The sequence below is a fragment of the Calliopsis andreniformis genome, chromosome 9 (genome assembly GCF_051401765.1).
Source record: "Calliopsis andreniformis isolate RMS-2024a chromosome 9, iyCalAndr_principal, whole genome shotgun sequence".
NCBI lineage: Eukaryota > Metazoa > Arthropoda > Insecta > Hymenoptera > Andrenidae > Calliopsis > Calliopsis andreniformis.
This window is the reverse complement of record NC_135070.1, coordinates 407,888-434,580: the sequence shown is the minus strand read 5'-3', so window position 1 is coordinate 434,580 and position 26,693 is coordinate 407,888. Positions and strand designations below refer to the sequence as shown.

At 31.5% G+C, this 26,693-nt stretch overlaps 4 protein-coding genes and 1 long non-coding RNA gene across 12 annotated transcripts; 2 read left to right on the top strand and 3 right to left on the bottom strand.

Moving 5' to 3' along the window:
• Positions 1 to 371: 371 nt before the first annotated feature.
• Mbc (dedicator of cytokinesis protein myoblast city) lies at positions 372 to 12,108 on the top strand. 4 transcript variants are annotated; one of them, XM_076384657.1, is made up of 22 exons: positions 372 to 557; positions 1,131 to 1,372; positions 1,453 to 2,198; positions 2,313 to 2,469; positions 2,546 to 2,716; positions 2,778 to 3,158; positions 3,240 to 3,455; positions 3,526 to 3,848; positions 3,918 to 4,266; positions 5,287 to 5,385; positions 5,648 to 5,838; positions 5,909 to 6,259; positions 6,341 to 6,617; positions 6,692 to 6,939; positions 7,024 to 7,155; positions 7,239 to 7,518; positions 7,836 to 8,059; positions 8,138 to 8,750; positions 8,823 to 8,932; positions 9,188 to 9,313; positions 10,200 to 10,455; positions 10,865 to 12,108. In XM_076384657.1, the coding sequence occupies exons 1-22, from the start codon at positions 515 to 517 to the stop codon at positions 11,315 to 11,317; spliced, it is 5,988 nt and encodes a 1,995-aa protein (XP_076240772.1). In that variant the 5' UTR covers positions 372 to 514; the 3' UTR covers positions 11,318 to 12,108. The 4 variants fall into 4 exon arrangements, with proteins under 4 accessions (XP_076240772.1, XP_076240774.1, XP_076240775.1 ...); XM_076384659.1 differs by lacking the exon at positions 5,287 to 5,385; XM_076384660.1 differs by lacking the exon at positions 9,188 to 9,313.
• On the bottom strand, positions 7,174 to 9,288 carry LOC143183186 (uncharacterized). The gene is made up of 4 exons (XR_013002567.1): positions 9,089 to 9,288; positions 8,361 to 8,709; positions 8,142 to 8,279; positions 7,174 to 8,034 (listed from the first exon to the last, which is right to left on the bottom strand). It is a non-coding gene; the product is annotated as an uncharacterized LOC143183186 (long non-coding RNA).
• Positions 12,109 to 12,857: 749 nt separating the features above from the next.
• Positions 12,858 to 15,986, bottom strand: LOC143183573 (uncharacterized). Of its 3 annotated transcripts, none has more exons than XM_076385174.1 (9): positions 15,883 to 15,986; positions 15,455 to 15,673; positions 14,565 to 14,924; positions 14,019 to 14,501; positions 13,881 to 13,934; positions 13,737 to 13,802; positions 13,582 to 13,665; positions 13,447 to 13,521; positions 12,862 to 13,361 (listed from the first exon to the last, which is right to left on the bottom strand). In XM_076385174.1, exons 3-9 carry the CDS (start codon positions 14,907 to 14,909, stop codon positions 13,230 to 13,232), a joined length of 1,239 nt encoding a protein of 412 aa, XP_076241289.1. In that variant the 5' UTR covers positions 14,910 to 14,924; positions 15,455 to 15,673; positions 15,883 to 15,986; the 3' UTR covers positions 12,862 to 13,229. The 3 variants fall into 3 exon arrangements, with proteins under 3 accessions (XP_076241290.1, XP_076241289.1, XP_076241288.1); XM_076385173.1 differs by having other exon boundaries at positions 15,455 to 15,722; positions 15,883 to 15,949; XM_076385175.1 differs by lacking the exon at positions 13,582 to 13,665 and having other exon boundaries at positions 12,858 to 13,361; positions 15,455 to 15,722; positions 15,883 to 15,949.
• A 1,970-nt stretch (positions 15,987 to 17,956) lies between these two features.
• On the top strand, positions 17,957 to 19,403 carry LOC143183574 (uncharacterized). The gene is made up of 3 exons (XM_076385177.1): positions 17,957 to 18,316; positions 18,395 to 18,747; positions 18,828 to 19,403. The coding sequence occupies exons 1-3, from the start codon at positions 18,313 to 18,315 to the stop codon at positions 19,401 to 19,403; spliced, it is 933 nt and encodes a 310-aa protein (XP_076241292.1). The 5' UTR covers positions 17,957 to 18,312.
• A 16-nt stretch (positions 19,404 to 19,419) lies between these two features.
• LOC143183578 (uncharacterized) lies at positions 19,420 to 26,306 on the bottom strand. 3 transcript variants are annotated; one of them, XM_076385182.1, is made up of 5 exons: positions 25,962 to 26,306; positions 20,352 to 20,472; positions 19,915 to 20,265; positions 19,671 to 19,825; positions 19,420 to 19,598 (listed from the first exon to the last, which is right to left on the bottom strand). In XM_076385182.1, exons 3-5 carry the CDS (start codon positions 20,224 to 20,226, stop codon positions 19,502 to 19,504), a joined length of 564 nt encoding a protein of 187 aa, XP_076241297.1. In that variant the 5' UTR covers positions 20,227 to 20,265; positions 20,352 to 20,472; positions 25,962 to 26,306; the 3' UTR covers positions 19,420 to 19,501. The 3 variants fall into 3 exon arrangements, with proteins under 3 accessions (XP_076241297.1, XP_076241298.1, XP_076241299.1); XM_076385183.1 differs by having other exon boundaries at positions 20,352 to 20,457; XM_076385184.1 differs by having other exon boundaries at positions 26,025 to 26,306.
• Between the last annotated feature and the right edge of the window lie 387 nt (positions 26,307 to 26,693).

The following is a 26,693-nucleotide window of genomic DNA, read 5'->3' as shown; positions in this document are numbered from 1 at the left end:
ATTATTATATTTAAAGTAACAATAATAATAAATATAAATGTAGTGTTTTGCAACTATACGTATATTCACGTATAATTCTCATAGCATAATAGCAAGTATGTTTATCATTTATCGTAATATTACTATTCAGTAATAGCGTATACTACACGACTAACCCTGGTATACTAAGTATACCAAGAATTAGAGGATCACAAAACAGCTGCGTTGTAAACAAATATAAAAACATCAGGTCAATTCAAAAAGTTCTATTTTCCGCGGTTTTTAATGTAAACAACATATGTATACGACGCTTGAATCTCTACATGTAGAATATGGTTCATGGTATACCTATTTGACTCAATCGTGTCTTATCCCTGTGTCCCTGTGATAATGTTGAAGCAGTAGTAGATCGTGGTTTCGCATTATAGTTGTGTTAGATGTCAAGATAAAAGAATTGTATTTTGCTTGCACGAGAAATGTGCGAATCGAAATGTAATTAGTGTATATACGTTGTTATAGTAAGTTTTCAATTGAAATGACAATGGCATGGAAACAGGTTACAGAACATTTAGGAGTGGGTAAGAAATAATTCGTGGAATATTATTAATTTGGCCTTTGTAAGGTCTAACATCCTGGGAGGTGCCCCAACCAGATAAAATTTTAGATCTCTCTTCGCGCGCGAAACATTCATTTAAAGGAATATTCTCGTTTTATCTTTCGCGTTTGTCCTCAGTTGGATATAACCATTTTATTCGTATCGTTTGGAAATGTTTAACTTGACAGTATCATTGAAACAATTTATAATGCGAATGACATTATCATTTGCATAATAATTGCATGACATATACGCTGTCACTCTTACAATCTTATTGTTTTAATGAACTGTTGTGTTCCTATCTGTAAACTTCTAATTGAAGTTCACTTTATTTTTTAGTATGAATACATACTACGCATAGTAATAAATAACCTGAATCACGTTAGATCGAAATATTTGTGTACAGTGTTTATAGTTAATAAGTATTTAATCCAGTTCTTCTTTCAATCTCTGATTTAAGTAAAATTATGTGTAAATTTAAATTGAAATGTTCATTAGTAACATGTAAATAAATGGAACACCTTTAAAGTGTACCTAATTATTTATTATTGCACAGCCATTCATAACTTTGCACACGGGACCCCTTATACATTGCGATTAACAGTTGGGGAAGTGGTATATATATTAGAGGAGTGTGGTGATTGGTACTATGGACGTAGCAAATTTAAGGGAGCATGTGGAATTTTCCCAAAATCTTATATTCACATTTTTCAACAATCAATGAACATGGATTGCTTGATACATGAAATCACTAATGTTTTGAGAGAATGGGGACATCATTGGAAGCATTTATATGTGGTATGTGTATATATATATAAAAGATTGCTGTAAAAAAAGAAGCTGTAAAAAGATTAATATAATTTTGTTAACATTAATAGATTCATTCGGAACACTTCAGAACAATGCAGCAACAGATTTTAGAATTGATAGGATATAGAAGCAAAATATTAAGTGGCACATTAACAGTGGATGAATTAAAAGATATGAAACGATTAGCAACAGCTAGAATTGATACTGGTAATCAATTATTGGGTATGGATATGGTAGTCCGTGATGATCGAGGAAATGTTCTTAATCCAGAAGATACAAGTACAATTCAATTATATTATCATCATGAAACAGCTGCTGAAAGAATAAGAAAAGCAGCTAATGAAACAGAAAAAAAGCCTTCAAAACCACAAACACCTGTATACTCACATATATTTTTTGTTAGTGTAAGAAATTTTGTGTGCAAAATGACAGAAGATGTAGAATTATTACTGACTTTATATGATGGCCGTGAGATGAAAGCAATTACAGAAAATTATGTGGTATCGTGGAGTAAAGAAGGACTAGCTCGAGATATAGATCAGCTTCACAATCTTCGAGTTCTATTTACAGATCTTGGTTCTCGGGATTTAGCCAGGGATAAAGTTTATTTAGCTTGTTATGTAATTAGGATAGGAGGTATGGAAGCTAAAGATAATGATCATCGCCGCTCAAGTGTTGCACAAGTTAATCAAAAAACCAAAAATACTGAAAATATGAGAAGACCATTCGGAGTAGCAGCAATGGATATCACCTTGTACATTACTGGTAAACTTGAAGGGGATTCAGATCATCATCACTTCATTCCATTTGTACAGTAAGCATGAAACTTTATTTTAATATAACTTGTAAGTGTACTCATAAAGAACTTCTTATGAGTACAGTTTAATTAAGATAGATCTGTTTTGTTGGTCTTTTTCTTTTCTTCCAGATGTTGTGAGAAAGAAAGTTTAGATGGTACATTGCGTAGAATCCTTTCTCAAAAAGAAACGAATATTCAGAAAAGCGGTAATGGAAATAATGGTAATTTTGCCGGTGGTCAAGGGTTGTGGACTAGTCTAAAGTTACTCAGAGGAGATCCAAAACAAGTAAGTAGTTTTATTTTCAACAATTACAATTTAAGAACATATTTCATAATATTTATAAAATTTTATCATTTCTTAGGTACGTGATGAAAACCCTCACCTAGTACTTGGTAATGTTGCTATTGCAAGGAAAATGGGATTTCCAGAAGTTATTTTACCTGGTGATGTGAGGAATGACTTGTATTTAACATTAATCAGTGGTGAATTTAATAAAGGATCAAAGTCTACTGATAAGAATGTTGAAGTTACAGTTAGTATCATTTAAACAATTTTTTAATTTTCATGTGTATTAATATTCTATTTTTTCACAGGTTAAAGTGTGTAATGAACATGGTATACCAATACCAGGTGTTATGACACTGGGTGGTGGAGCTTCACCAATCAATGACTATCGTAGTGTTATTTATTATCATGAAGATAAACCTAGATGGTGTGAGACATTTAAAATTGCTGTTCCTATTGAAGAATTTAAACAAGCTCATTTAAAATTTACATTCAAACATCGCAGTTCGAATGAGGCAAAAGATAAATCTGAGAAACCTTTTGCTTTAAGTTATGTAAAATTAATGCAACGGAACGGAACAACATTGCAAGATATACAGCATGAATTGTTAGTTTATAAATTAGATCAAAAGAAATATGAAGAAACTGATATTTCATATTTAAAACTACCGTCAACAAGGGGTGAATTGGTAAATATAATATCAAATTTGAAGTAATTATATATAAGTATTGATAAATATAAAATGGTATTTTTTTTTCTTTTTTTATAGATTGAATTGAATGTTGAGAAGAAACCAACATTAGGAGCGCTTACTTTAAGTACTAAAGATAGTTTTTTAATTGCAACTAATATTTGTTCAACAAAACTGACACAAAATGTAGACTTATTAGGTTTATTAAACTGGGCATCACATAATACAGATTTAAAAGAATCTTTAACTGCCTTAATGAAAGTTGATGGTGAAGAAGTAGTTAAGTTTTTACAGGTATGTAGAAAAATTAGTAAATATAAATATTTCGTAAGATGAATATGTTACACATAGCATATTTTTTCAGGATGTTTTGGATGCTTTATTCAATATATTAATGAGTAATTCTGAGAGTGATGTTTATGACGATATGGTATTTGAATGTCTATTGTATATTATTGGTCTTGTCTCTGATAGAAAGTATCAACATTTTCAACCAGTATTAGATTTATACATTTCTGAAAGTTTTTCTGCGACGCTTGCATATAAGAAGTTGATTGCAGTATTACGTAAACGTATAGATAACGCAACTAATACTGATGGACAAGAGCGTGATGTACTCCTTAAAACGATGAAAAGCCTTCAATATTGTATGAGATTTGTTGTAGAATCTCGTCTTTTGTTCACTGAGTATGTCTTAATTGTAAAACTATGAAGTACTGAATCATTAGTTGTATTAACAGATTTATTTCGTAATAGGCTAAATCAGGATGAAGAAGAGTTTTCTCAAACATTAACAGAATTACTGAAATCTATTGTTGAACTCATGAAACATGAAACAGACAGTACCTTATTAGTTCAAGGAGCTTGCCTTAAATATTTACCAACTACTATACCTCATTTATTACGAGTGTACAGTGGTAAACAGTTAAGCACCATTTTGACTGACTTGCTAGTTACTCTGCCAGCGGGAAGGTTAACTAAACAGAAAATGATGACAGTGAATGACATTGTTCATAGTCCTCTTTTCCTAATTGCAGAGTGTAGAGCAATTCTATTACCTAGAATTACTGTTTTGGTCCGAGATTTATTGGAATCTAAAGAGGAGGTAAGAAACATGGAGTTCTTAAATATTAATCATTATAATTTGTTAAAATTTAGTGTTAAAAAAGTAAAATGTTCATGTTACTCATTAGGATATCTTTAAAGTAATAATGAAATTATTGTTGTTATTAGTTGATTTATATTAATGTACTTTTATGAGTAACTTGATACATTTTCATTGAAGCTACATTCGTATTAATATCAACGTGATATACGAGGCTTACGAAACAGGTACATGTTCTGTATCTAAGGCACTATAATTCTGTGTCGTCTTTATGTTATAAATGTCATAGTCGAATTGTGACCGAAGCTTTTCATTTGCATTCAGAACTTTTTTGAAGAACTTGCGAATAGTGTCATTATTTGTGCTTTCCGTGCAGCCTGACATCCTCTCGCCACGCATCTGTCTGTGATTCTCATTAATCTTGCATTGTTCTTTCTAAATAGAATGTCTTTATTCTTATAGTGTAATTTATTTTATTAAATTAAATACCATACTATATTATAAAATAGGCATTCAATATTAAAATGATGTATAAGAAACATTATAAAATCAAAGACATTCTTAGTAAAGTTTGACTATGCATGGATTATGTCCCTACTTTTTAACATAGCATGTCTTCATAAAATGATACATAGCTAAATAAATGTGTTATGTATCCATATAAATTCATAGAATAAAAATCATTTTTCATATACCTATTTTTCCATTACGTTTCGAATAGATTTAATAGAGGCGTACATCGTTGAAGTAAAACCTATAACATAAAAAATATCGAATACGTATCTTTTACACCAATTTTCGTATTACGTGTAGTACATCTATCTTTTCGTGACTATTTTATTGCTTAGGGGTACTGCATCCTTCTTGCATGCAGTTTTATGATGCTATTTCTCTTAGGTGATGGATAGTGTTGAAGATATAATTGTAATTTTTTATGCATAAACTGGCATTATACTTTAACTAACATAGGGCTGTTTCATTTTTGTGTTTGGTTTGGTTTTGGTTATTGACCTATAAAAGGGACTATCAAATACGCCTGGAAAAAGCGTGGCGAAGGTAGCCAGGCTGCTCGGCGAAAATCGACATCGAGTCAACCAACACCGCGGCTATTCTGAAGAGGTAATTGCTGTGATTCACATAAGAAATTTTTAGCGTGTTAGTTTCAAATTAGTTTTGGATTATTAGCATGGCAATTGCTAATAATATGAGAAATGTACTGATGTATGTAAGATAGGTATTTTGTGTTAGATTTCCAGGAATGGTATTTTATTATTATATTGTTTAATTTCCCTTATTTACATCCAATTACGTATACACAAGGATATTACTGAATAACTTGCAACAATGATAAGAAATATGTGTTTGTCTTCTGTTTACATAGGTTGAATTGTGTATCAAGATTTTATCTGACATCTTGGAATTAACATTTAGGAAAGATATAGGAAGCACAATACAAGATGTAAAAGAAATTATGCTCACAGCCTTGCGGACTATCATACAGGCTGTTATATCAATGGATAGGGAAAATCCATTAGTAGGAAATTTAGTTTCAGTTATGTTAGCAATATTCAGGTAATTAGAAAACAAATACGAAAATGTTATACAGAGAGTAAAATCTAATGTTATATATATTTTCTTCTAGACAGATGACGCAACATCATTATGAAATATACATAAATCATTTTGGAACTAAATTTGATTTGCTTGATTTTCTCATGGAAATATTATTAGTATTTAAAGATTTAGTTTCAAAAAGCGTGTTTCCAAGTGATTGGTGTGAAATGATTATGCTTCAAAACAGTATAATTTTAAAATCGCTACGTTATTTCTCGGGTACTATCAGAGATTATTTTTTTACTGATTTTGAGCAACAAGCGTGGTCTAACTTTTTCCACTGCGCAATTGCATTTTTGACACAGCCTGCCTTACAATTAGAGACGTTTACAGCATCAAAACGTAATCGCATTGTTTCACGTTATAATGATATGCGCAGGTACATCTTTATTAAGAATTTATTTTTATATTTAAACATATATTTAGTTCCATAGAAAAATAAATTTTCTTTTTTTCATAGAGAGACAGCTTTTGAAATACGGTCCATGTGGTTCAATTTAGGACAATATAAAATATCATTTGTGCCCGGTTTAGTTGGGGCAATATTGGAAATGGCATTAATTCCAGAAAGTGAATTAAGGAAAGCAACAATACCTATATTTTTCGATATGATGCAATGTGAATTTTATAGTTCACGTATCGTTGAAGGATATGGTGATACAAAAAGAGATCCTGCTCATATAAAAGCTAATTTTGCAGAATATGAAAATGAAATGATTGCAAAATTAGATATTTTGGTATGATATCGCAGATATCTTTGGTATATTTCGTTTCTATCAAATGTATAATTTATAGTATAATATTCTCGTAGGTTGAAGGTGGAAGAGGAGACGAACAGTTTCGTTTACTTTGGATTCAGGTGATGGGTAATCTTTGTGAAAAACACTCAACTATGCGGGAACAGGGTTTACGTTTTGTTGATACTGTAGCTAAACTCATGGAACGCTTATTACAGTACCGTGACATAATTCACGCCGAGTCTCAAGAACATCGAATGTTATGCATTGTAAACTTATTAGAATTTTACTCTGAAATAAATAGAGAGGAGATGTATATCAGGTATGTAATTTAATTAATGTATTTTTAAAGACATTTAAAAATATATCCAATTTTGTTAACATTAAATTACCATTTTTTTTACAGATATGTAAACAAATTATGTGAATTACACTTAGAATGTGACAATTATACAGAAGCAGCATATTCTTTAAAACTTCATAGTCAATTATTAGCATGGAGTGATCAACCATTACCACCACTTTTAAGATCGCATAGGTACTGATAATAAATTCATTTCATTTAAAGATTTAATTTATTATTTTCAAATTATGAAATTATACACCATTATACATTCATAGATATTTGTTTTGTCAAACACATCGTGAACTGAAAGAAGCGCTTTATAACGATATGATTGAATACTTTGACAAGGGTAAAATGTGGGAATGCGCACTTGCAGTGTGTAAAGAGTTAGTTACACAATACGAAGAAGAGACATTCGAATACTTACAACTTTCAGTACTATTGAAACGTATGGCTAAATTTTACGATTCGATAGTAAAACAATTAAGACCGGAGCCTGAATATTTCAGAGTTGCATACTACGGTCGGGGTCATCCTGCATTTTTACAAAACAAGGTATTTATCTCAGTACATATCCATTAATTATTTAGACCAATCTATCTAAAGGTTCTTCTGGAGTTACAAAAAATTCATTTCTGCTCTTTCACCAACAAAACCAGGCGAGTCGCACTACTAAGACCAAAAGTCTTACAGTTAGGCTGATGAATGGTACGCCTAAACCTAAAGTCCAAGTACATACAACCACGTCACTTTCCATTCTTACTGTCTATCGCTACTGCTGTCGCTTGCGACTTCACTCCTTTAATTTCTAGACTGTATCTAACGATCTGGAGTATTGTTTACTTAAGCGTATAAAAAATTACTTGTTATAGGTATTTATTTATCGGGGAAAGGAGTATGAACGTCTCAGTGATTTTTGTTCGCGTACATTGAACCAACTACCAAACGCAGAACAAATGAATAAATTATCTCCCCCTACTTCAGACATATTAGAATCTAATCACCAATATGTTCAAATTAACCGAGTAGATCCACTGATGGACGAAAAGAGACATCGACTTAGTGGAAAACCTATAACAGCGGAAGCAGTATTGAGGTAGAAATATAGTTTATTAGTATAAATGCATTAATGTTTTGGGCGATATTTATATTTTGTTTAATAATTGTTTTTAAGGTACCATCGTGTAAACGATGTCCAACGTTTCCGTTTCTCAAGACCAGCACCAAAGAAAGATTTAATTTCAGTCATAACGAATTCCAATGACAAAGAAAAGGAAACAAATACGGTTACCAATAATGAGTTTGCTTCATTATGGCTAGAAAGAACAGTATTAGTTACAAGTCATCCATTACCAGGCATTCTTAGATGTTTCCCTGTTACGTCCAGTGAAACTTACTTGGTCAGTCCTCTTCGTAATGCGATTGAAACGATGGAAACTGCTAATACCAAATTAAGAGATTTAATCGTAGCACATAAAATTGATCATAGTCTTCCACTGAATCCACTCAGTATGAAACTTAATGGCATATTAGATCCAGCAGTAATGGGTGGTACAGACAATTATGAGAAAGCTTTTCTTAATAATGAATACCGAAATTCTCATCCGGAAGAGAGTTCTGATCTTTTGAGATTAGAAGGATTAATTGCTGAACAAATTCCATTATTGGGTATTGGTGTACAATTACACAAGGCACGCGCTCCTCCTGAATTAACGCCATTTCATCAACGTTTGGAACAATGCTTCACTTCCATGCGAAACCAAGTGGAAACAAAATATGGAAAAAGGGTAAATATAATATAAATTAATAAAATATCTCTTTGTTAAAAACTTATTTTAAAAGGTTTCTTATGACGGTAGACATGTGATTTACAAATTGAGACTTTAACCCAAACTGTCACAATGCGAAGACCACAAACCTCTAGAGGTGACAATCACCGCTTATCCGAATCAAGCATTGGAAATTCAGAGTAAGTAATGTATATGAACAATATAGAATTGTAGTCATTATTTGTTGCAATATTGTAACTTTTTACTGCGATTATTAAACTACGTTGGCTTTGGTATTGGGAATATAATTATATATTTATCTTAATTAATATTTGTATTATATTGTGAATACTCACGTGCATGCGAAAGTGTAAAAAAGTTGTTTAGATATCATAATAATTGGAAGAAAGAATATCTCTTAGAAATTTTTTGTAAATTGTAATTATCTCGTTCAGCTGTGGAACTCATACCAGGGTATCTTCTCTTACAAGATCCCAAGTTGCAACATTCAAATCGCTCGCATCATTCAATTTTAACAACAGTACACCCTCATCTGGTGCTCAAAGCGTCAGTTTGTCAAGGTAAAGATATCTAGATAATGTGTAAAAATAGCTCCAGTGTTAACTAATGTACAGTTTACTTTCGTCTTGAACTATACATCTTCTATTTATGCACTAGTTATCCCTATTACTCATACCTTTACCTATACATATATAAAATATTATTGATATACCTCCCACTTCCATCAGTCTAAAAAACAGTTAAGTACAAATACACACACACGCGCACGCACGCACGCACATACACACGTATATATGTATCAAATATAATATATATTTAATTCACAATTTAAAACCGTGTTTTTAATTTTATATTTTCCGCTTCTCATTTTCTAAATGAGAACATTACTAGAACAATGTATATATGATTTCAGGAATATTGCAGTTGGACCTGATAAACACAATATTCTATTATCTTTTCTTCGCACCTAGCATTTTTTGTATATGTATATACATGTATATACATGTACAAATAGTTGTTTTGCATTTTCTTTAATTTTTTATACATATTGTGGTGAATAATATCAATTATGTTTCATTCATTTGTTTTTTCATCTCAGCTTATTTCTTTTGTGGCATTACTTGTTAGCTATGATAACATCTTCTATAAATATGAAATACTAAAACTGAAAAACCGTTAAAGTATGTCAAAAGCCACATATGTACCTATGTTATAAAATTCATATTTGTACATATTACTTTTAATTTCCTTTTCATCAATTTCATTCTCTATTTGCATGATATTTTTCTATTGTCTGTTATGTTATTATGTTTGTTCCTGACTGAAACATCTTTGCTTACAACTGGCTATTTTACCAATTAGGTAAATAGTAAGTTATTAGTATTGTTGTCACTATTATTAATTATTAAAATTTTCTTATTCTGAATTAAACTTACTGCTACACAGGAACGCATCGATACGTTCTCATATTTTGTCAACGGCTTCCCTACAAAAGGCATTAGGGAATCCAAGTCCAGGAACAAACAAAAAGAAAGATTCAAAACGAAGAAGTTCACGGAAAAGTGATTCAGCTGCTTCTACAAAAAATGACCAACCTACGAGTCAATGGTACACTACAACAGAAATGCTACAAACAACGTCTACTCCCATTACCCCAGTGATGTCTAGCTTCCCCACACCGATATTCGAACTTCGGCAGGAGGTAATTTCGAATATACAGTGTGTAAACAATATATGTGGTAATATTTTAAAGGTTGATAAGTAAGCTCAAATGGAGCACAAAATGTCTTCTGACATAATGTCCAAGTTGCCTCCATTTTGCAATAATAATGCCTTAAAATATCTATATTCTAATTTAAACTAACAATTACAGAATCTTGTAATCTTGTAAATACATTGAAATGCAGAAATTACATTTTGTTGTCTCTTGCGGTTTAACTTTTATAGTTGACGAGGTATTTGTAGGAAATGAGTCATGTCATAGAACATTTTGTATTCTTCTACCAATCTTTAAAATATTACCACGTATATTATTTACACCTTGTATAGTTCTTGTTTTAATGCATGGTTTTGTAGAAAACAGCAAAGTGTAAAAGAAACTTTTTATGTAGTTAACACCAAAACGTCCATTAAGATCAGAAGTTGAAAAGGAAAGAAGAATAAGCAATCGTTTATCTGGGCAATCTCAACATTACTTGAGGAATATAAATAATGGAGCTGATTCGGGTAGTTTAGGAAAAGGGAATAGGGATAGTATTGGTACAACAGACAGTACAGCATCTGAAGATGATCCACCACCACCTTTGCCTATAAAAACACGTGAGGCTGATTATTGCAATCTTCCAGAGGAATTACCTGTTATCCATTGTGGAACAGGCAGCTTGAATCGACCTCTAGGGCAATGGTCAAAAAATAAACTTCCAACTCCTACAGATGATCTTGAAGTACAGACGAAGCCACCTACACCACCACCAAAACCAAAAAGACCGCCATATAATTTGAACAAAGTTATTCTTTCTTCTGGCGATATAGATAATTTTAGTCAAGATCCGTCCGTAACTTGACACAGATTATTTCATATTCGTTCAACTTGCCAGTATACTGATGGTTATGCGTAATAACATATTTGTATGAACTTCGCGATACAAAGATAAAAGGTTACCATTTATATCTTTTCCTGTACCCTTATCTCTTATAAAAGGGTTAATTATAACAAAGATCGTATATTATAATATGATCTTAATGCATCTTCATAGGCATGTATAATGTGCTTTTATATATATGTACATATTTTATAATATAATATAATACAAAATTATTTCATAAAAGTTATTTTATATTATATTATATTACATAAATTATAATTATGAAATTATTTTATAAAAGTTATTTTATATTATATTATATTACAATATATATATATACATATATATATAGGGGAGGGGTGGCAAATTAACATTGGGATATATGTCGTACACGTTCCCTTCATTCCATCCAGTATCAAAAAGCTTCTGAACAAATTATATAATAAATTATATAAATTACTGATCAACTGGTGATAGAAGTATAATAACTTCATGTGTAAGAACATTTATATCATAAATTTTATATTCGAAATGTTATAAACACATTTATAAAGCATGGGACTGAAATTTCAATATATTTATAAATATTAATACATATATGCACCGCGTATTCATAGCTCATATCATTTACATTGGTCTTTCAGCTACAAGACTATTTGTTACAAAATATAGGTATAAAGTATGCATAATATGCTAATAAGAAGCAAATATTACAATTTTTACTGCGTATTTTTGTACATTTTTATATTGGATGTCTATACCAATTTTTCTGTCAGTAACCCATTTTTGAAGAAATTTCACTATTACTGTTGCTGATCTTTTGTACCATTTTACTATTAAAATAAACGTGCAAAATACTATTTTTAAACTAAAAGCATCAGTTTGTTATAAATACTCGATTTTATATCAGATGTTTCTTCTTTCGATTTACAAAAGTTAATATTGCGCGTTTACATTATTACGACTTAAGCATTACTGATTTATTATGATGTAATAGAGCAAGATTGTGAACTCATATTTTATAAATCACTTACTGACAAAACATTTGAAGTCTTATGAATTTTATATTATTTAAAACGATAGATATATCATTTTATATTATAGTTTTATGACGTGACAAGCAGTGAATTATTAATTTAGCATACAATACATAACTGATACATTAATTGTATAAAAATTATATGTTTATTTATTATATTGTCGTATAATACTATGACATTTTTATGAACAAAGTCGTCATTTCTGCGAGATTTTACGAAATTGTAATAAATTTGTAATAAAGCACTATATCATTTAGTAAAACCAATATCTTTTATGTATTGAATATGTAATAATTTTATGTAGTACAAAAACAATTGTACTTTTGATTATGAAATATTTTAAAATATGTTCTATCACAATTATTATGTGAGTCTTATACCAAAGAGATTAGTGCTTTATTTATTTAATTTGTTAGCAAATTGTATGTGTACGTCTAAGGAGTGTTATCAAACGTATTATCTACTTAAGATAAAAATATATATAATCTATGCGTTTTTTGTTTTCGTTAATTTCTAGTAAGAAATCATAATTGTACACAAACGTAAATATGTATTTCTAGTTTCATATCTTAAAATTTACTATTAGGAAGATTGGTAATATACAGTTAATGTGCCATTTTAGTTTTCTTTGAATGATTGTGTTAATTGTCATTTATTCAGAAACCATTTTAATAATGTTATATTCCAAATTAATATTTGATTACTGTTGTGCATAATACATAATTATTTCTATAGAAGTATTGTTCATTTATTATTATCAATATCTTAATTAATCTTTTTTTTTTAATTTCAAATATTAAAACTTAACGTATTTATACTTTACAAGCTTTTATGTAACATTGTATATTATTCTATGATATTTTACATGAATCTTGTTTATTTATATTATGTCCAGTGTTAGTAGGTGTAGTAGCACTGATAGTTGCACTACCTGTTTTTGGTTGCAGAGTTTCTTTGTTTTCTCTTTTTACAGTATCCATTGGCTGATTATTTGGAAAATAAACAATTTCATTATTTTAACCATACAATTAAAATATTATTAGACAATAATACAGAAATCTAACTTACATTTGATGTTCCACTTTTCTGAATGTTGTCACTTACTTTTGAATTTTGCTTCATCCATGACCAAGAGTTCAAGGTCTATAAGAAAATATTAGAGATAATGTTGTATTAATTACAAAAAAGAATTGCTTGTCATACCTGAACTTTTTCAGAAGTTTTCAAGTAATTTAGATCTGGATATAATATATTTTCTACTTCTGAAAACTGTGGAGCAGTAGGATACTGTAAACAAGATATCTAATAATACTTCTTTTATTTGTCACAAATTTAACTAAAAAATATGTTGTACCCACATATGAATGTCCAGTGTATGAAGGTCCACCATGTTGTTCCACACCATAATTTGGCACGAAATTAATCTAATTATAAAACAGAAGAAAATGTTTACATATATTTATAAACTAAATCAATATACTTTTTCTTCATTGTTATCTTACTTGTCTATTATTTTCTTGGAAATCCACATTAAAATTAGATGTATTTGTTTTCATCTGAAATTAATGAAGACAATAATAATATTAATGAAATTTAAAAGTAGAAATATTACTTAACATATGAAAACGCAAAAGATATACTTCAAACTTATTCATTTCATCCCTTAGAGTGTTTGTAGTAATCTTTTGACAGCAATTGGTAAAATGATTACGATCACCACATTTTTGACATTTATGCCCCCAAGCAGGACACGATCTAATAGCATGTTTTTGGTGACATCTCCAACACTGTTTTTTATTTGCTGTATTGCTTGACTTCTGATTTTTTTCTAGTATATTTGTAGGATTAACATTATTATTAGTATTAACATTATTAGTAAGATTTGTATGATGTGCATTATCAAAAACTTTTGTGTTAACAGGAGTGGTATTATTTTTAATTATTTGTTTTTTGTGTTGTATGTCCACTATATGGTCATGGTAAATTAATATTAATTTGGATATGTCAAGATTTTCTACTTCAAAAAGCTTCTTTCTAAGATTTCTATCTTTTATATCAGCAATTACTCTATCTCTAATTAAACTATTAGTTATATGTCCAAAGTTACAAGTTATTGCCTTTTGCTAAAACAAAATATATTTTAGTAATAAATGAAATATATATAAAAATAATTAAAAATCACTTACTTTCAGATCATTAATATAGCTTTCAATAGATTCACCCTTTTTCTTGGATCTAGTAAAAAAATTATATCGTTCTACAGTTTCATTTTTAGGAGGATCAAAATATGCATCAAGTTTTGTTATCAATATGTTTACATCATCTTTTTCTTTTGAATCCTCAGGAATAACTCTTTCTATAGCATCTAAACCTACTTTGCCTATATGACTTCTTAAAAGATAAGCTTTTGACTGTTTTAAATTATTACTGACTTTCATAAATATGCGAAAATCTTTTTTCCACTTCTGCCAATTTTGACTCATATTTCCAACTCCAGATAAAGGTTCTGGAGGTCGTATTAATGATTCCATTTTTATAACAGTTTACTACAACATGAAACAACATTTAATCAATACAAACAAATAAATATAAATATATGAATATAAACATTTTTTTGTACTGAAAAATTCGCTTATCAACTTCTGTTAGATATCATTACAGTCTATAGTTCAATTTAACGTATTTAAGTATTTAATCAAGTATTCAATTAACCCTCCATGGGCCCGTGGTTCGTGTAACTTTCAGGTCACATGTTAACATATCAACATTTTATCAAATAATTTTAGTTTTTTTTCATGAGAATTTCGGAAAAATTCTATAATTTCTCCGAGACAACCAATACCAATATACATGACGGTTACTAGGAATAAAATAAAGAAATACCAAAACAAAGGCTGAGCAAACTGTCTATATTTAAAACAAAAATTTGGCCCATAGAGGGTTAAGTATTCAATAATTTAAGTTTCAATCTTTTACATGTTATTGAATATTATGTAACATTGTTCGATATATTCAAAATTTATTTAAATTAAACTTTATTTCTTATTTTAACTTATACACGTATTGTATACGATACCTGTAACAAATTGTACAAGAATTTATTGAAGATAAGAACCGATAATAACTAATAACAGGAATATACACCCGACATTTACTCTAAACTCTTCTGTCGTTTGTTCGCATATTCACTGATATTTCCTATCTCGTTGTTCGCTTATAAGACGGGTATTACCATGCATAGGAATATAGATCCGTGTGAAGTTAGCTCATGGTGGTGAGCTAATGAATTGGTGAGCTAAAATGGTTACTACCAATTTTAATAAACCATAGGTAAAAAAATTGCTCTGTAATTGTTCACAATTGCTCATTAATTACTTTTAATTGCTTACTTTTAGTTTTCGATATATTTACAAAAATTTTTTGGGGGAATCTAAAAGCTTTTATGAATTAGCAACGGACAATGGATATCACAAAACTTTTAAAATAATGTACAAAACGATTTACCGAGGCTACCAAAAATTTGCTCCTTGCTTAGAATTAATTGCTCAACCCTTAATAAGCAACAATTAGGTCAATAAACAACAAATTTTAAAAACAAAAGTTTGAAACAGAAATCAAGTAAGAAATTTGTCTTTCACGGCCCGGCATCATACAGTTCTGACTGTTGAGGCTTTCGGGTGTAAGCCGTGTCCTTCTAGAATTATATTTCCAATTCCCAATGTTTCGCCAGCATTGCAACTAGCTTCATCAGGGGGTCGAGAGACAATTGGGAATATAATTCTAGAAGGACAAGGTTTACACCCGAAAGCCTCAACAGTCAGAACTGTAGAAATCTAGTAACTTCCAGGCGCGCACGCGCAGATCCCCAGTAACTTTATTACAGATCATGCGTTCATATGTATACTGCGTTCACTGAGAGAACGCAGTCGTTTCACGCAGATGGCTTCCATTGTCCTGACTGACTTTGCCACTGAGATTGGTGAAGGATTCAAGAGCCTGAAAGGTCACGCCTTGCTTCTTTCTACTCTGTATACCTAGTGTCCAAATGAAACAAATGTTTCTATCTATTAAGAAACAATATTTATTGAGATATCAATGTATAAGAATCCACAGCATATTTGATTATAAAGAAACAGCAACGGTAGAACTGTTTCCTGGGTTTCCTACAAAATGTTCGATGCGACCAGGTAGTTTATGACACGGGAAATGTAGGGTCGTTTATGGTGTTGCAACGTAGTAAGAATTCTGACTAGTACCAGTACGTTTTCGGTCGACAGAGACGATACTCAAGATTTTTATTTGCTAACAGAGCCGCATTAATACTTTCGGAGAAAACTAAAATCTAAAAGAATATCGTTTGCTTGCTCAAAATTTCTTTCACACCGTTTATGCGCTAACACTTGAAGAAGTGACTTTCTTTAGAAATGGTAGGACCTCCAAGGGCCCAACAAGGGGTTCATGGGTAGGGATGTGCTCGGGAGTGACAGAGCCAATAACTAATGAGCGTAGGCGTGAACTGCGCAAAGGGTACGAAAACTCGTCAACCGGCAACTGCGTTCTCCCAGTGAACGCAGTATACATAAAAACTCAAAACTTGCTCTACCATATTGCGCAATATCTTAAACAATTATTCTGTAATTGCTCCTTACTGCTCTGTAATTACTTTTAATTGCTCACTTGTAGTTTTCAAAAACTTTCGAAAAAATAATCATGTTACTACAACTACGTTAAGTTGGCAATAAATACAAGTTTACAATTTTACAACCGTCCAAAAATTGTTCTGTATCTCATTACAGTGTAGCCAACCCATAAAAGTCCATAGATGCCCAAAAAAGTTTTTTGAAAATATCTCAAAAACTAAAAGTGAGCTTCAAATCTCTAAAAGTGAGCCATTAAAAGTAATTGATGAGCAATTATGGGCAATTTTTTGACCTATGTTTTATTAAAATTGGTTACTAGTGTGAACTACTTCACATGGGTCAAAATAAGAGGTGTAGAACAAAGAGTATTATATAGAGTGGAAAGAATGCGTATACGATTTATTTAATTTTCCAAAGCACTCCCCTACGTATGTGTATGATGTATTTTATGTGAATGTTGTTATAAGTGAGAAAAAAAATTTAATGTTTAATTGTATGTATTTGCATTATATATTTATGACATAAATTATATAAATACAAATAATTATTGTTATGAATAAATATTATTTACTGTAGTACTAGCTAATTGTACTACTTATGGTAGAATTAATTTCAACAGGCGGCTCAGGGTCCTCAGCCCCTCACGCGCCTTTCTGGTGGGTTCCCTCACCGCGGCAGTTCCCCGTGCGCGCGGACGCACTTGTCGCGGTGTGGAATATCCGTGAGCTCACTCCTCTGTCCCACCAGAAAGGCGCGTGAGGGGCTTAGTGACCCTGAGCCGCCTATTGAAATTAATTCTACCATAATAATTATACATGTTTCATAATACTCCGTATATTAATATTTCGTATATTTTTTTTTATCATACATATAACTTAAATAGGTATTGACAAGTTAAGAGAAGACAAAACAACATGAGAAGTTAAATTTAATTTGCAACTTGACAAGTTAGATCATAATATAATAAAGTTTGTCATGAAGTTGTGCCTCCTGCCCGCTATGAAATCTGAAAGATTCAAGATTTTAAAACTAGAGAGTAATGACTGTCGTGTCGGGTCCAAGGGAGGGGCTGTTTAATGCGGCACCGATCCCTCAGGGAGCGCTGAAAATCATACACGCTTTTTTACGTAGGGCTCTTATGGAACCTTTCATTCTATTTAATACTCATTGGTGTAGAGGTAGTTTCCCGTTCCCATTGAAATTTATATCGAGAAATGGAGGAATGATTGTTTGTGGATGTCTCAATGTGTCAAATGTTTTCTAAACATATTTATACAGGATAACTCTAAGAAAAATGGGTATGTGTTTGTTTTCTTCCAATAAACTAATTCGTTTTTGTATTTACCTCTTTTATTAAGTAGTTTATATTCCTGAAGGAAATTCACAAAATTTCAAGTCAAGGAAGATTGCGGTGCCACAAGTCCAACCACCCCCACAGTTCAGATCACAAAATGATTTTTTCGAAACGTGGGTTATGTGGAAAAGAAATTTCTTAATATTGAAGAAGACTATAAATGAAAACAACGATAATAAAAACAAATGGGGAAATATGATGCTAAATTTGATGGGCCCATTTGGACAAGATATTTTTAGTACATTTATATTTAATTCTACAACTGAAAAGGAAAATATTGATGTATTACTTGAAAAATTTGACGAATACTACATTTTTGGTACAAAAAGAAAGATGCCTACAGAAAATGCCTATGAGTATATAAATGAACTACAGGTAATTATAAACAATAGGTATAATATTGAACTATGTAAAGGAAGTATCAAAAAGTATTAATGATTAATATTATTTTACAGAATATAATCAAAGCAAAAGGTGTTGAGAATGGGGACAAATTAATAAAACAAAGAATTTGTTTGGAAATTGATAAAAGTCGCTTTGCCACTGTTGCTAGAATTTTATTACCAACATTTATATTTTTATCTGATTTTGACAAACTGACATTAAGGGAAGTAGCATTTATTTGGAGCTTATATGACAATAATTTAATGAAAAATTGTAAAAGATGTGGAAATGATCATAGTGTAGATAAATGTCCTGCATTAGGAAAACAATGTCAAAGATGTAATGATTTAAATCATTTTAGTAGAAGGTGTCCATTGATTTTTGTTGTCGATTGTCATTTTTGTGGAGGTTGTCATTTCAATAAAAAATGCCCTGCTTATAATGAAACTTGCACAAAATGCCAGAAACAAAACCATTTTTCTTGGAAATGTCAATCGTATCAAATATTACAATGTAAATTCTGTAACTTAAGTCACCCACCATCTAAATCACTGTGTCCAGCAAGGAACACAGTTTGCTCTAACTGCCATAAAGTAGGTCATTTTTCCATAAAATGCAATAAAACATCTTATTCTAACAGACATTGAAATGTTACATTAATTGAATATTTTACAAGCTACTGTACACTTATCATTAAACTATTTTATACGAAAATAAAATTGTTAATCAGTTTACAATAAAGTTTTTATATAGTTATTTCTTTAATTAAACGTCTTTTTTCTTTTTTCATTTTATCCCATTGTAATTGTAACATGTCATTTTGTCCTTTGGTACGATAATATCTAGAATTGAATGAAACAACAACAAATATACCTCAAATGACAATAGAATGATCATGTTAATATATAACTTACTGCCGATATTCTGAACGTGCTATTGTAATTAATAATGTCATTGTGTTCCATGTGCCTATAATATCATGCACTGGTACTAAGTGAGTAACTTCTAATGCATAGCCAGATTCATTTATTTTCAAAGTTCCATATACTTTAAAAACAATATATTTTTCCTAAATGAAATCAATAATACATTAAAAAATATATAGTTTTTATAAATTAACATATTCATATTTTATTGACTTTTAACAATAAATCTTACCCATATGGCACAATATACATTATTTGTATCCTTAATATACATATCTTCGATATTTAAATTTTCGAAATTAATAGGAAATTCTGACTTATTGCCAGGTGTTAAGGACAATAGCGTGGCAAATGTTTCATTCCTTGGAATGAGTTCTCCCAGGGTTTGTATTGTTTTAACACCATTTTCTTCATGATCCTCAAAAGAAAAATATATAGGAATATCCTCCACTAATATAGGAAAATATGGAATATCATTATACAATAAATTATTACGCATTCCTAAAGAAATTTTCCAATTTTCAGTCTGTTTTACTTCGTTCATTTTATATTTCTATTACTCTTTTCATCCTCGCATTTAAAGCTAAAAATTAAAATGTTACATCATAGATAAAGTATCACAGTTATACGTAGATCCAGGCAGTGTTGTAAGATTTGAAAATATCCTACCGTGTCGCCATCTGCTCTGGAGTGAGGAATCTTAGATTACGATAGTTCCACTCTATAGAAGAATATTCTTTGGTAGCTTCGTGTGGGATATACAGGATGGCACAAACTTATTCGAAATTCCCTGTAAGTTCAGTAAAACAAACAGACAAGTTCACTCCATGTCATTCAAAGAATATGGATATAATAATAGGTTGAACAGTGCACTAGGGTTAATGTGTGTGGTTAATAATCATTTGGATGTGGCAATATGATACAATAATAAATATTAATAAATATCTAATAATTTAATAACCTACCTGCATACAAATGAGATGATGAAACACCATATTATTTAATCATGAAGAGCAACAGAATAGGTTACCCACTCTGTTAGTTTGTCAATTAAATTGTTACATCAAGAAACCTGTGAATTTATTGTTTCTTCTATGCCTTAACTTATTTGTAACAAATCTCTCACAAGCATCTTTCCAAAGGCATAGGAGTTGACTCTTGTTAATTCCCTGTTTAAGAGTAAGGTAGCCCTTTGGTTTCTAATTGTAAGTACACAAGCAAATGAAACCTTACATCAAGGATATTGGAGAACATAGTTTCTCATAGATTATTATTTTTATTAAAAAATGTATTAACTGAAGAACAACATGGTTCTGTGGCAGGCTGTCCTATTGTAACCTGTTTAATAAATTACAGTCGATCCATTATACACTGGTGCACAAAATTAACGGTCCACTAAAATTTTGCGAAAAATCTGGTCATTTTCGAGTGAGTATAAAAAATATTGAAAGCAACCATTTTTTAGCTTGAAGTTTCTAGTTTTGAAATCATGTACCCAGCTAATTTTTTGCGCAGCCATTTTTTTCAAGATAGAGCGCAACAAAAAAATTGTTAAAAATTTTTGTCAACTTTGAAGTGATGCATGGGATGAAAGAAATTTTTCTTCGCGAATCCATTTAAATACTTTTAAGGCGGCAACTTTTCCCTTTAATTTCCTTTTTTTAGATTTGTTCTACCATTTTTTGTTACCATTTTTTGTTATTTATTGTTGTATGAAAAATGACACTTTTAACGTTGAACACCTATACTTTATGACTGAGTAATCCTAGGAAAATTGCAAAGAGTGTTTTGGAAAGCTGAAAGGTTTCCCTTTAAGGGCATTTCTTCGGAAATTTAGTGGGAATTTGTTTTCATCATATACAGGTAATTTCAAAATGACCTAGAAAATGAGGTAATTACCACTTTTCACAAAACATAATGCCACTTTTAGAAAAATCATGGAAACATTCAAGTGTCCACGTTTCTTTTTACTTTAAAGTACCCATAACACCTGTGCCAAAGGTCGAACCGATCAGATTTTTTTTACTTTCTGTCTTTGTTAGTTGAATACGCGATACGATCTGAAAAACGGCTAGATCACTTTTCCTTACGTACGATGCTTCTTCTAAACTCTTCTTTTGGTTCTCGCAGCGCGTGAGCGGCAATCTCATCTTTTTTTCTTGGTTCCACTTTATTTTAACAAAAACAAAAAAAAATTACGAAATTTAGGAAAAACATTTCCATCCAATTTTTTCACAATGACAAAAACTGCAGGTACGAAGTGTCGGAACAGTGCATATCGACTGCATATCGTGCCTTTTCTTAGTTATTGCAATAGATTTACTTTTATTTACTGGACTTTATTCAAGATCGTCTAAAAGAGGTAATTCACCAACGAGGGGGCAGTACCCATTATTAGACACTGTCGAGTGTACATCACTTGTCCTCCGGGTAGCGAATCGTCGAGGATGGCGTAGCCTTAGTCACAGCCACGAGGACTTTACATGCGACATTCTCCTATGTCTTGTTTAGTACGTCGGATATCTCTTATTCAGGGGATAAGACAACTATCGTTTCAGGACAACCGTATTCACGTGTCAGATAGACGACAATGTCCGTCATCCTGAAGAATAAGTTACGTGGCGAATTTGATTAATGCGAAGTGACGAACATGTGTTTGGACAAACAATAAAGCGCAAATCTAACCATGTACATTTACGCTTTGGGTAATTATACTGCCGGTGGTGTTGCGTAAATTTTGTCACTGTGAAAAAATTGGATGGAAATGTTTTTCCTAAATTTCGTAATTTTTTTTTTGTTTTTGTTAAAATAAAGTGGAACCAAGAAAAAAAGATGAAATTGCCGCTCACGCGCTGCAAGAACCAAAGGAAGAGTTTAGAAGAAGCATCGTACGTAAGGAAAAGTGATCTAGCCGTTTTTCAGATCGTATCGCGTATTCAACTAACAAAGACAGAAAGTAAAAAAAGTCTGATCGGTTCGACCTTTGGCACAGGTGTTATGGGTACTTTAAAGTAAAAAGAAACGTGGACACTTGAATGTTTCCATGATTTTTCTAAAAGTGGCATTATGTTTTGTGAAAAGTGGTAATTACCTCATTTTCTAGGCCATTTTGAAATTACCTGTATATGATGAAAACAAATTCCCACTAAATTTCCGAAGAAATGCCCTTAAAGGGAAACCTTTCAGCTTTCCAAAACACTCTTTGCAATTTTCCTAGGATTACTCAGTCATAAAGTATAGGTGTTCAACGTTAAAAGTGTCATTTTTCATACAACAATAAATAACAAAAAATGGTAACAAAAAATGGTAGAACAAATCTAAAAAAAGGAAATTAAAGGGAAAAGTTGCCGCCTTAAAAGTATTTAAATGGATTCGCGAAGAAAAATTTCTTTCATCCCATGCATCACTTCAAAGTTGACAAAAATTTTTAACAATTTTTTTGTTGCGCTCTATCTTGAAAAAAATGGCTGCGCAAAAAATTAGCTGGGTACATGATTTCAAAACTAGAAACTTCAAGCTAAAAAATGGTTGCTTTCAATATTTTTTATACTCACTCGAAAATGACCAGATTTTTCGCAAAATTTTAGTGGACCGTTAATTTTGTGCACCAGTGTATATACCTTTGAAGCAACACATTAAATTCATACACAATTTTGTTCCAAAGAAGCTCTTATCTCTCATTACACATTACTATCTAACCTGTTTGCTACCAACTCTAATGGTCTCCCCTTTGATTGAGTCCCAAGTTTTGTAACAGGTAGATTTCAAATAGTAAAATTTAGTAACAAATACGTTAGAAGAATTTTAACTAATTCAAATGGCCCTCAAGAATCACATTATTAAACCTACACCATTCAATCTTTTTCAACAATACCTATAGTGTTGTTACTAATACCAAATTTCTCCTTTATGGGGAAGACTTAAAAATCTTTTGCACTATTGTAAATAGCCACAACACCATTTTGTTAGAAATTATTCTCTTGAACTTAGAAAAATGGAGTCATGAAAACAACCCTAGATTCAATATATCCAAGAGTCTTATGATCCACCATTGCCAGTATTCCTCTTTTGGATATCATATTTACTTCCTATTTATGTTTTAATGATCACTATCAGAAAAGAGGCAATTCAATTTTTTAGTTATTTCGGATTTATTCATCATTTCTTCATGTTCTTTGCCATAAGCGGTCTACGCTACGCTCGTGACGGCTGCTCCTACAGACTACAGATACATCTGCTTATGTATGGATGTTGAAGAGTGAGCGGGCTAGCCGCGTTTCGGATAGGGTTCATTTTTTCAAACATTAGTTCACTTACCAGTCGCAGAATTAATCTAAAAAAATCATTTTTACGTTCAATTATACAATCTCGTAATTAGTTTAAAATGACATTCAGTTATCGTTTATGATCGCAATAATCATTTCACTCCATATGAATCACAGAATCAATCGTCGAGAAAGGGGAACAAAATTCTTCGATCGGCAACGAATATCTTGGTGCTCCCCTGTGCGTTACGAGAACGTAACAGGTTAGGAAAAAGGAATTAGAGAATCCGTATTACGCTTGAGAAGGAGGAAAGCCATTCAGAGGAGAGCTGTTTGAGCCGCTTGCCTAGGGCTGTGGAGACGGCAGTCAAAATTTGCGACTACAATTCTGATTCCGACTCCTCTTTTTCTTTGACCTGCGATGTTATCCCCGGATTTTGTATTTGTAATAGATTCTTAACTAGGATTAAATAGGATAAATCATTTTAATTTGTTCGTTTTTTATAAATGAAATTGCAGGTCTTAATTATGTATGCGTAAAGAAAATTATTTACTTATTTTCAGGACATTTCTGATTTTTTGTCAATATATTTTTTCATCTCCAACTCTGATTTGAGTGATCAGAAACTGTTTCCGAACTCCGATTCTAACTCCAACTCTCAACACGTTTTATCCTTCCATCTTGACTTTTCCCTCACACTCGTCGACTGAATAACTCGGTTGGAAGCAGTAACCTACTATTCGTGTCTCACGAGAAGTTCTCTGGAAACAATTAGGGTAGACAATGCTTTCCAGGTTTTCTCCTGTGACACGAATAGTACTCACACCCGTGCACGAAATAAAGGGGTGCAAATTGAAGAGAGTTAGCGGGAGCCAAAGTACGAAGGGCTCCGGGCCTCGGGTCATGCGTAGGAGCAGGTAGCAAATAGGACCAACCTCGAGCTAGCGTGTTTAGCACACGACGACGCGCTATCGTTATCTTACCTTCTCCTCCACATCCCTGTCCGAAATGTGGCCCGCCCGCTTGCTCTTCAACATCCATATACGCAAGCAGATGCATCTGTAGGAACAGCCGCCACGGACGAAGCGTAGACCGCTTATGGCAAAGAGCACGCAGAAACGATGAATAAATCCAAATAACTAAAAAACTGAATTGCCTATTCTCTGATAGTGATCATTAAAAAATAGATAGGAAGTAAACATGATATACATAGAATAATATCATGTTTATATACAAAAATGTAAAACATTTATATGTTATCCATATAATGGAGAAACATACTATTAATAACAATCCTACAGTTACCGTTTAAAAAAATTGAACAACTAAGGTCCAAGATACAATCCCAGAGGGGCACCTGAATTAACTAAACTAGTGCACTTGTTATTAAATTTTACTATTTGGGATCTACCTGTTACAAAACTTAAGATCCAATTAAAGGGGCTACAGTTAAAGCTAATAGCAGATAGTTTAGATTGTAATACGGAGTGAGAGACAGAAGCTTGCTTAAAAGTAGTGTACACTGCATCAACTTGATGTCTGGTCTCAATGGCATTTGTAATGTAACGACTATAATTTATTAAACTGATTAGAGTGGAGTAGCAAGCTACATAACCACATTCTTCTTCGATTAATATATTTTTCAATAATAATGTCTTCACCCAGAGAAGATTCAATTTCTATGCCTCAAGGAAGATACATGACGCGAGAGATTTATTATGATAATAAATTCACAAGTTTCATGATGTAACAATATAATCTACAAACTATTAGATTAGGTAACCTATCCTATTATCCTTCAAAATTAGGGAATATGGTGCTTCATCATCTTATCCCTATGCTAGTTGTTCATTAAATTAATGTTTCACCACATTGTTTTGTTTAAACAAATATTAACCATGCACATTAACCCTTGTGCACTATTTAATCAATTATTATTATATTCATATCCTTAGGATGACATGTAGTGAAAAATTCAAATTAAACCAAGCAAATAGTTTGCAAACATTTTACAACTAAAAATGTTGTGTGCTGACGATGCAAATAATTATTAGCAAGGAATCGATCCGTTCGCACCTTTTTTTAGGTTACAAAATTGATAATTTTGTACAGGCTACAACCAACGTTTTAGAGGTATCTAGAACGGGGACAAGACCTCTGTATTTCCACCTCTGGCCGATAGAGGCAGCACATTCGAGGGTTTCCAGTTAAATTGAACACCCTGTATATTTAAGTTTCCAATTACATACATAATACCTGGTAAAAATTGTTGCTTTTTAAACTAAACATATCTTAAACTTATTCTACTGTCACTCAAATTTATACACCTTAATTTGAGTTATAAATGATGTAGCTGAGGCCTAAGATTATTGTATACTGTGAAAAATAAAACACATTTAAGTCTCAATTATTTAATTTAGTTTAATTTAATTTTGATTGAAGACAATTTACTATTTACATAAGAAATACCATTTATATTTTATAGTGTGTATCTCGTTATCATGATGAGCTAATAAAACAAGATACGAATAGATTTCAAGAATCTTCTATGCTGTTGCGAAGCGTAGCTTTGTTTTACGACAGTATTTAATGAGATTATACGTTTAGAAGGCTTCAACAGCGGTATCGGAACACCGTGAAGTCAATTCTCCAATTTTGCAGTAGGTTCACGATTTTCGTGAGTGCACACGTGTAGTATTGAAAATCACCGAGTATTTGAAACTATGATTCAAGCATGAGAAACAC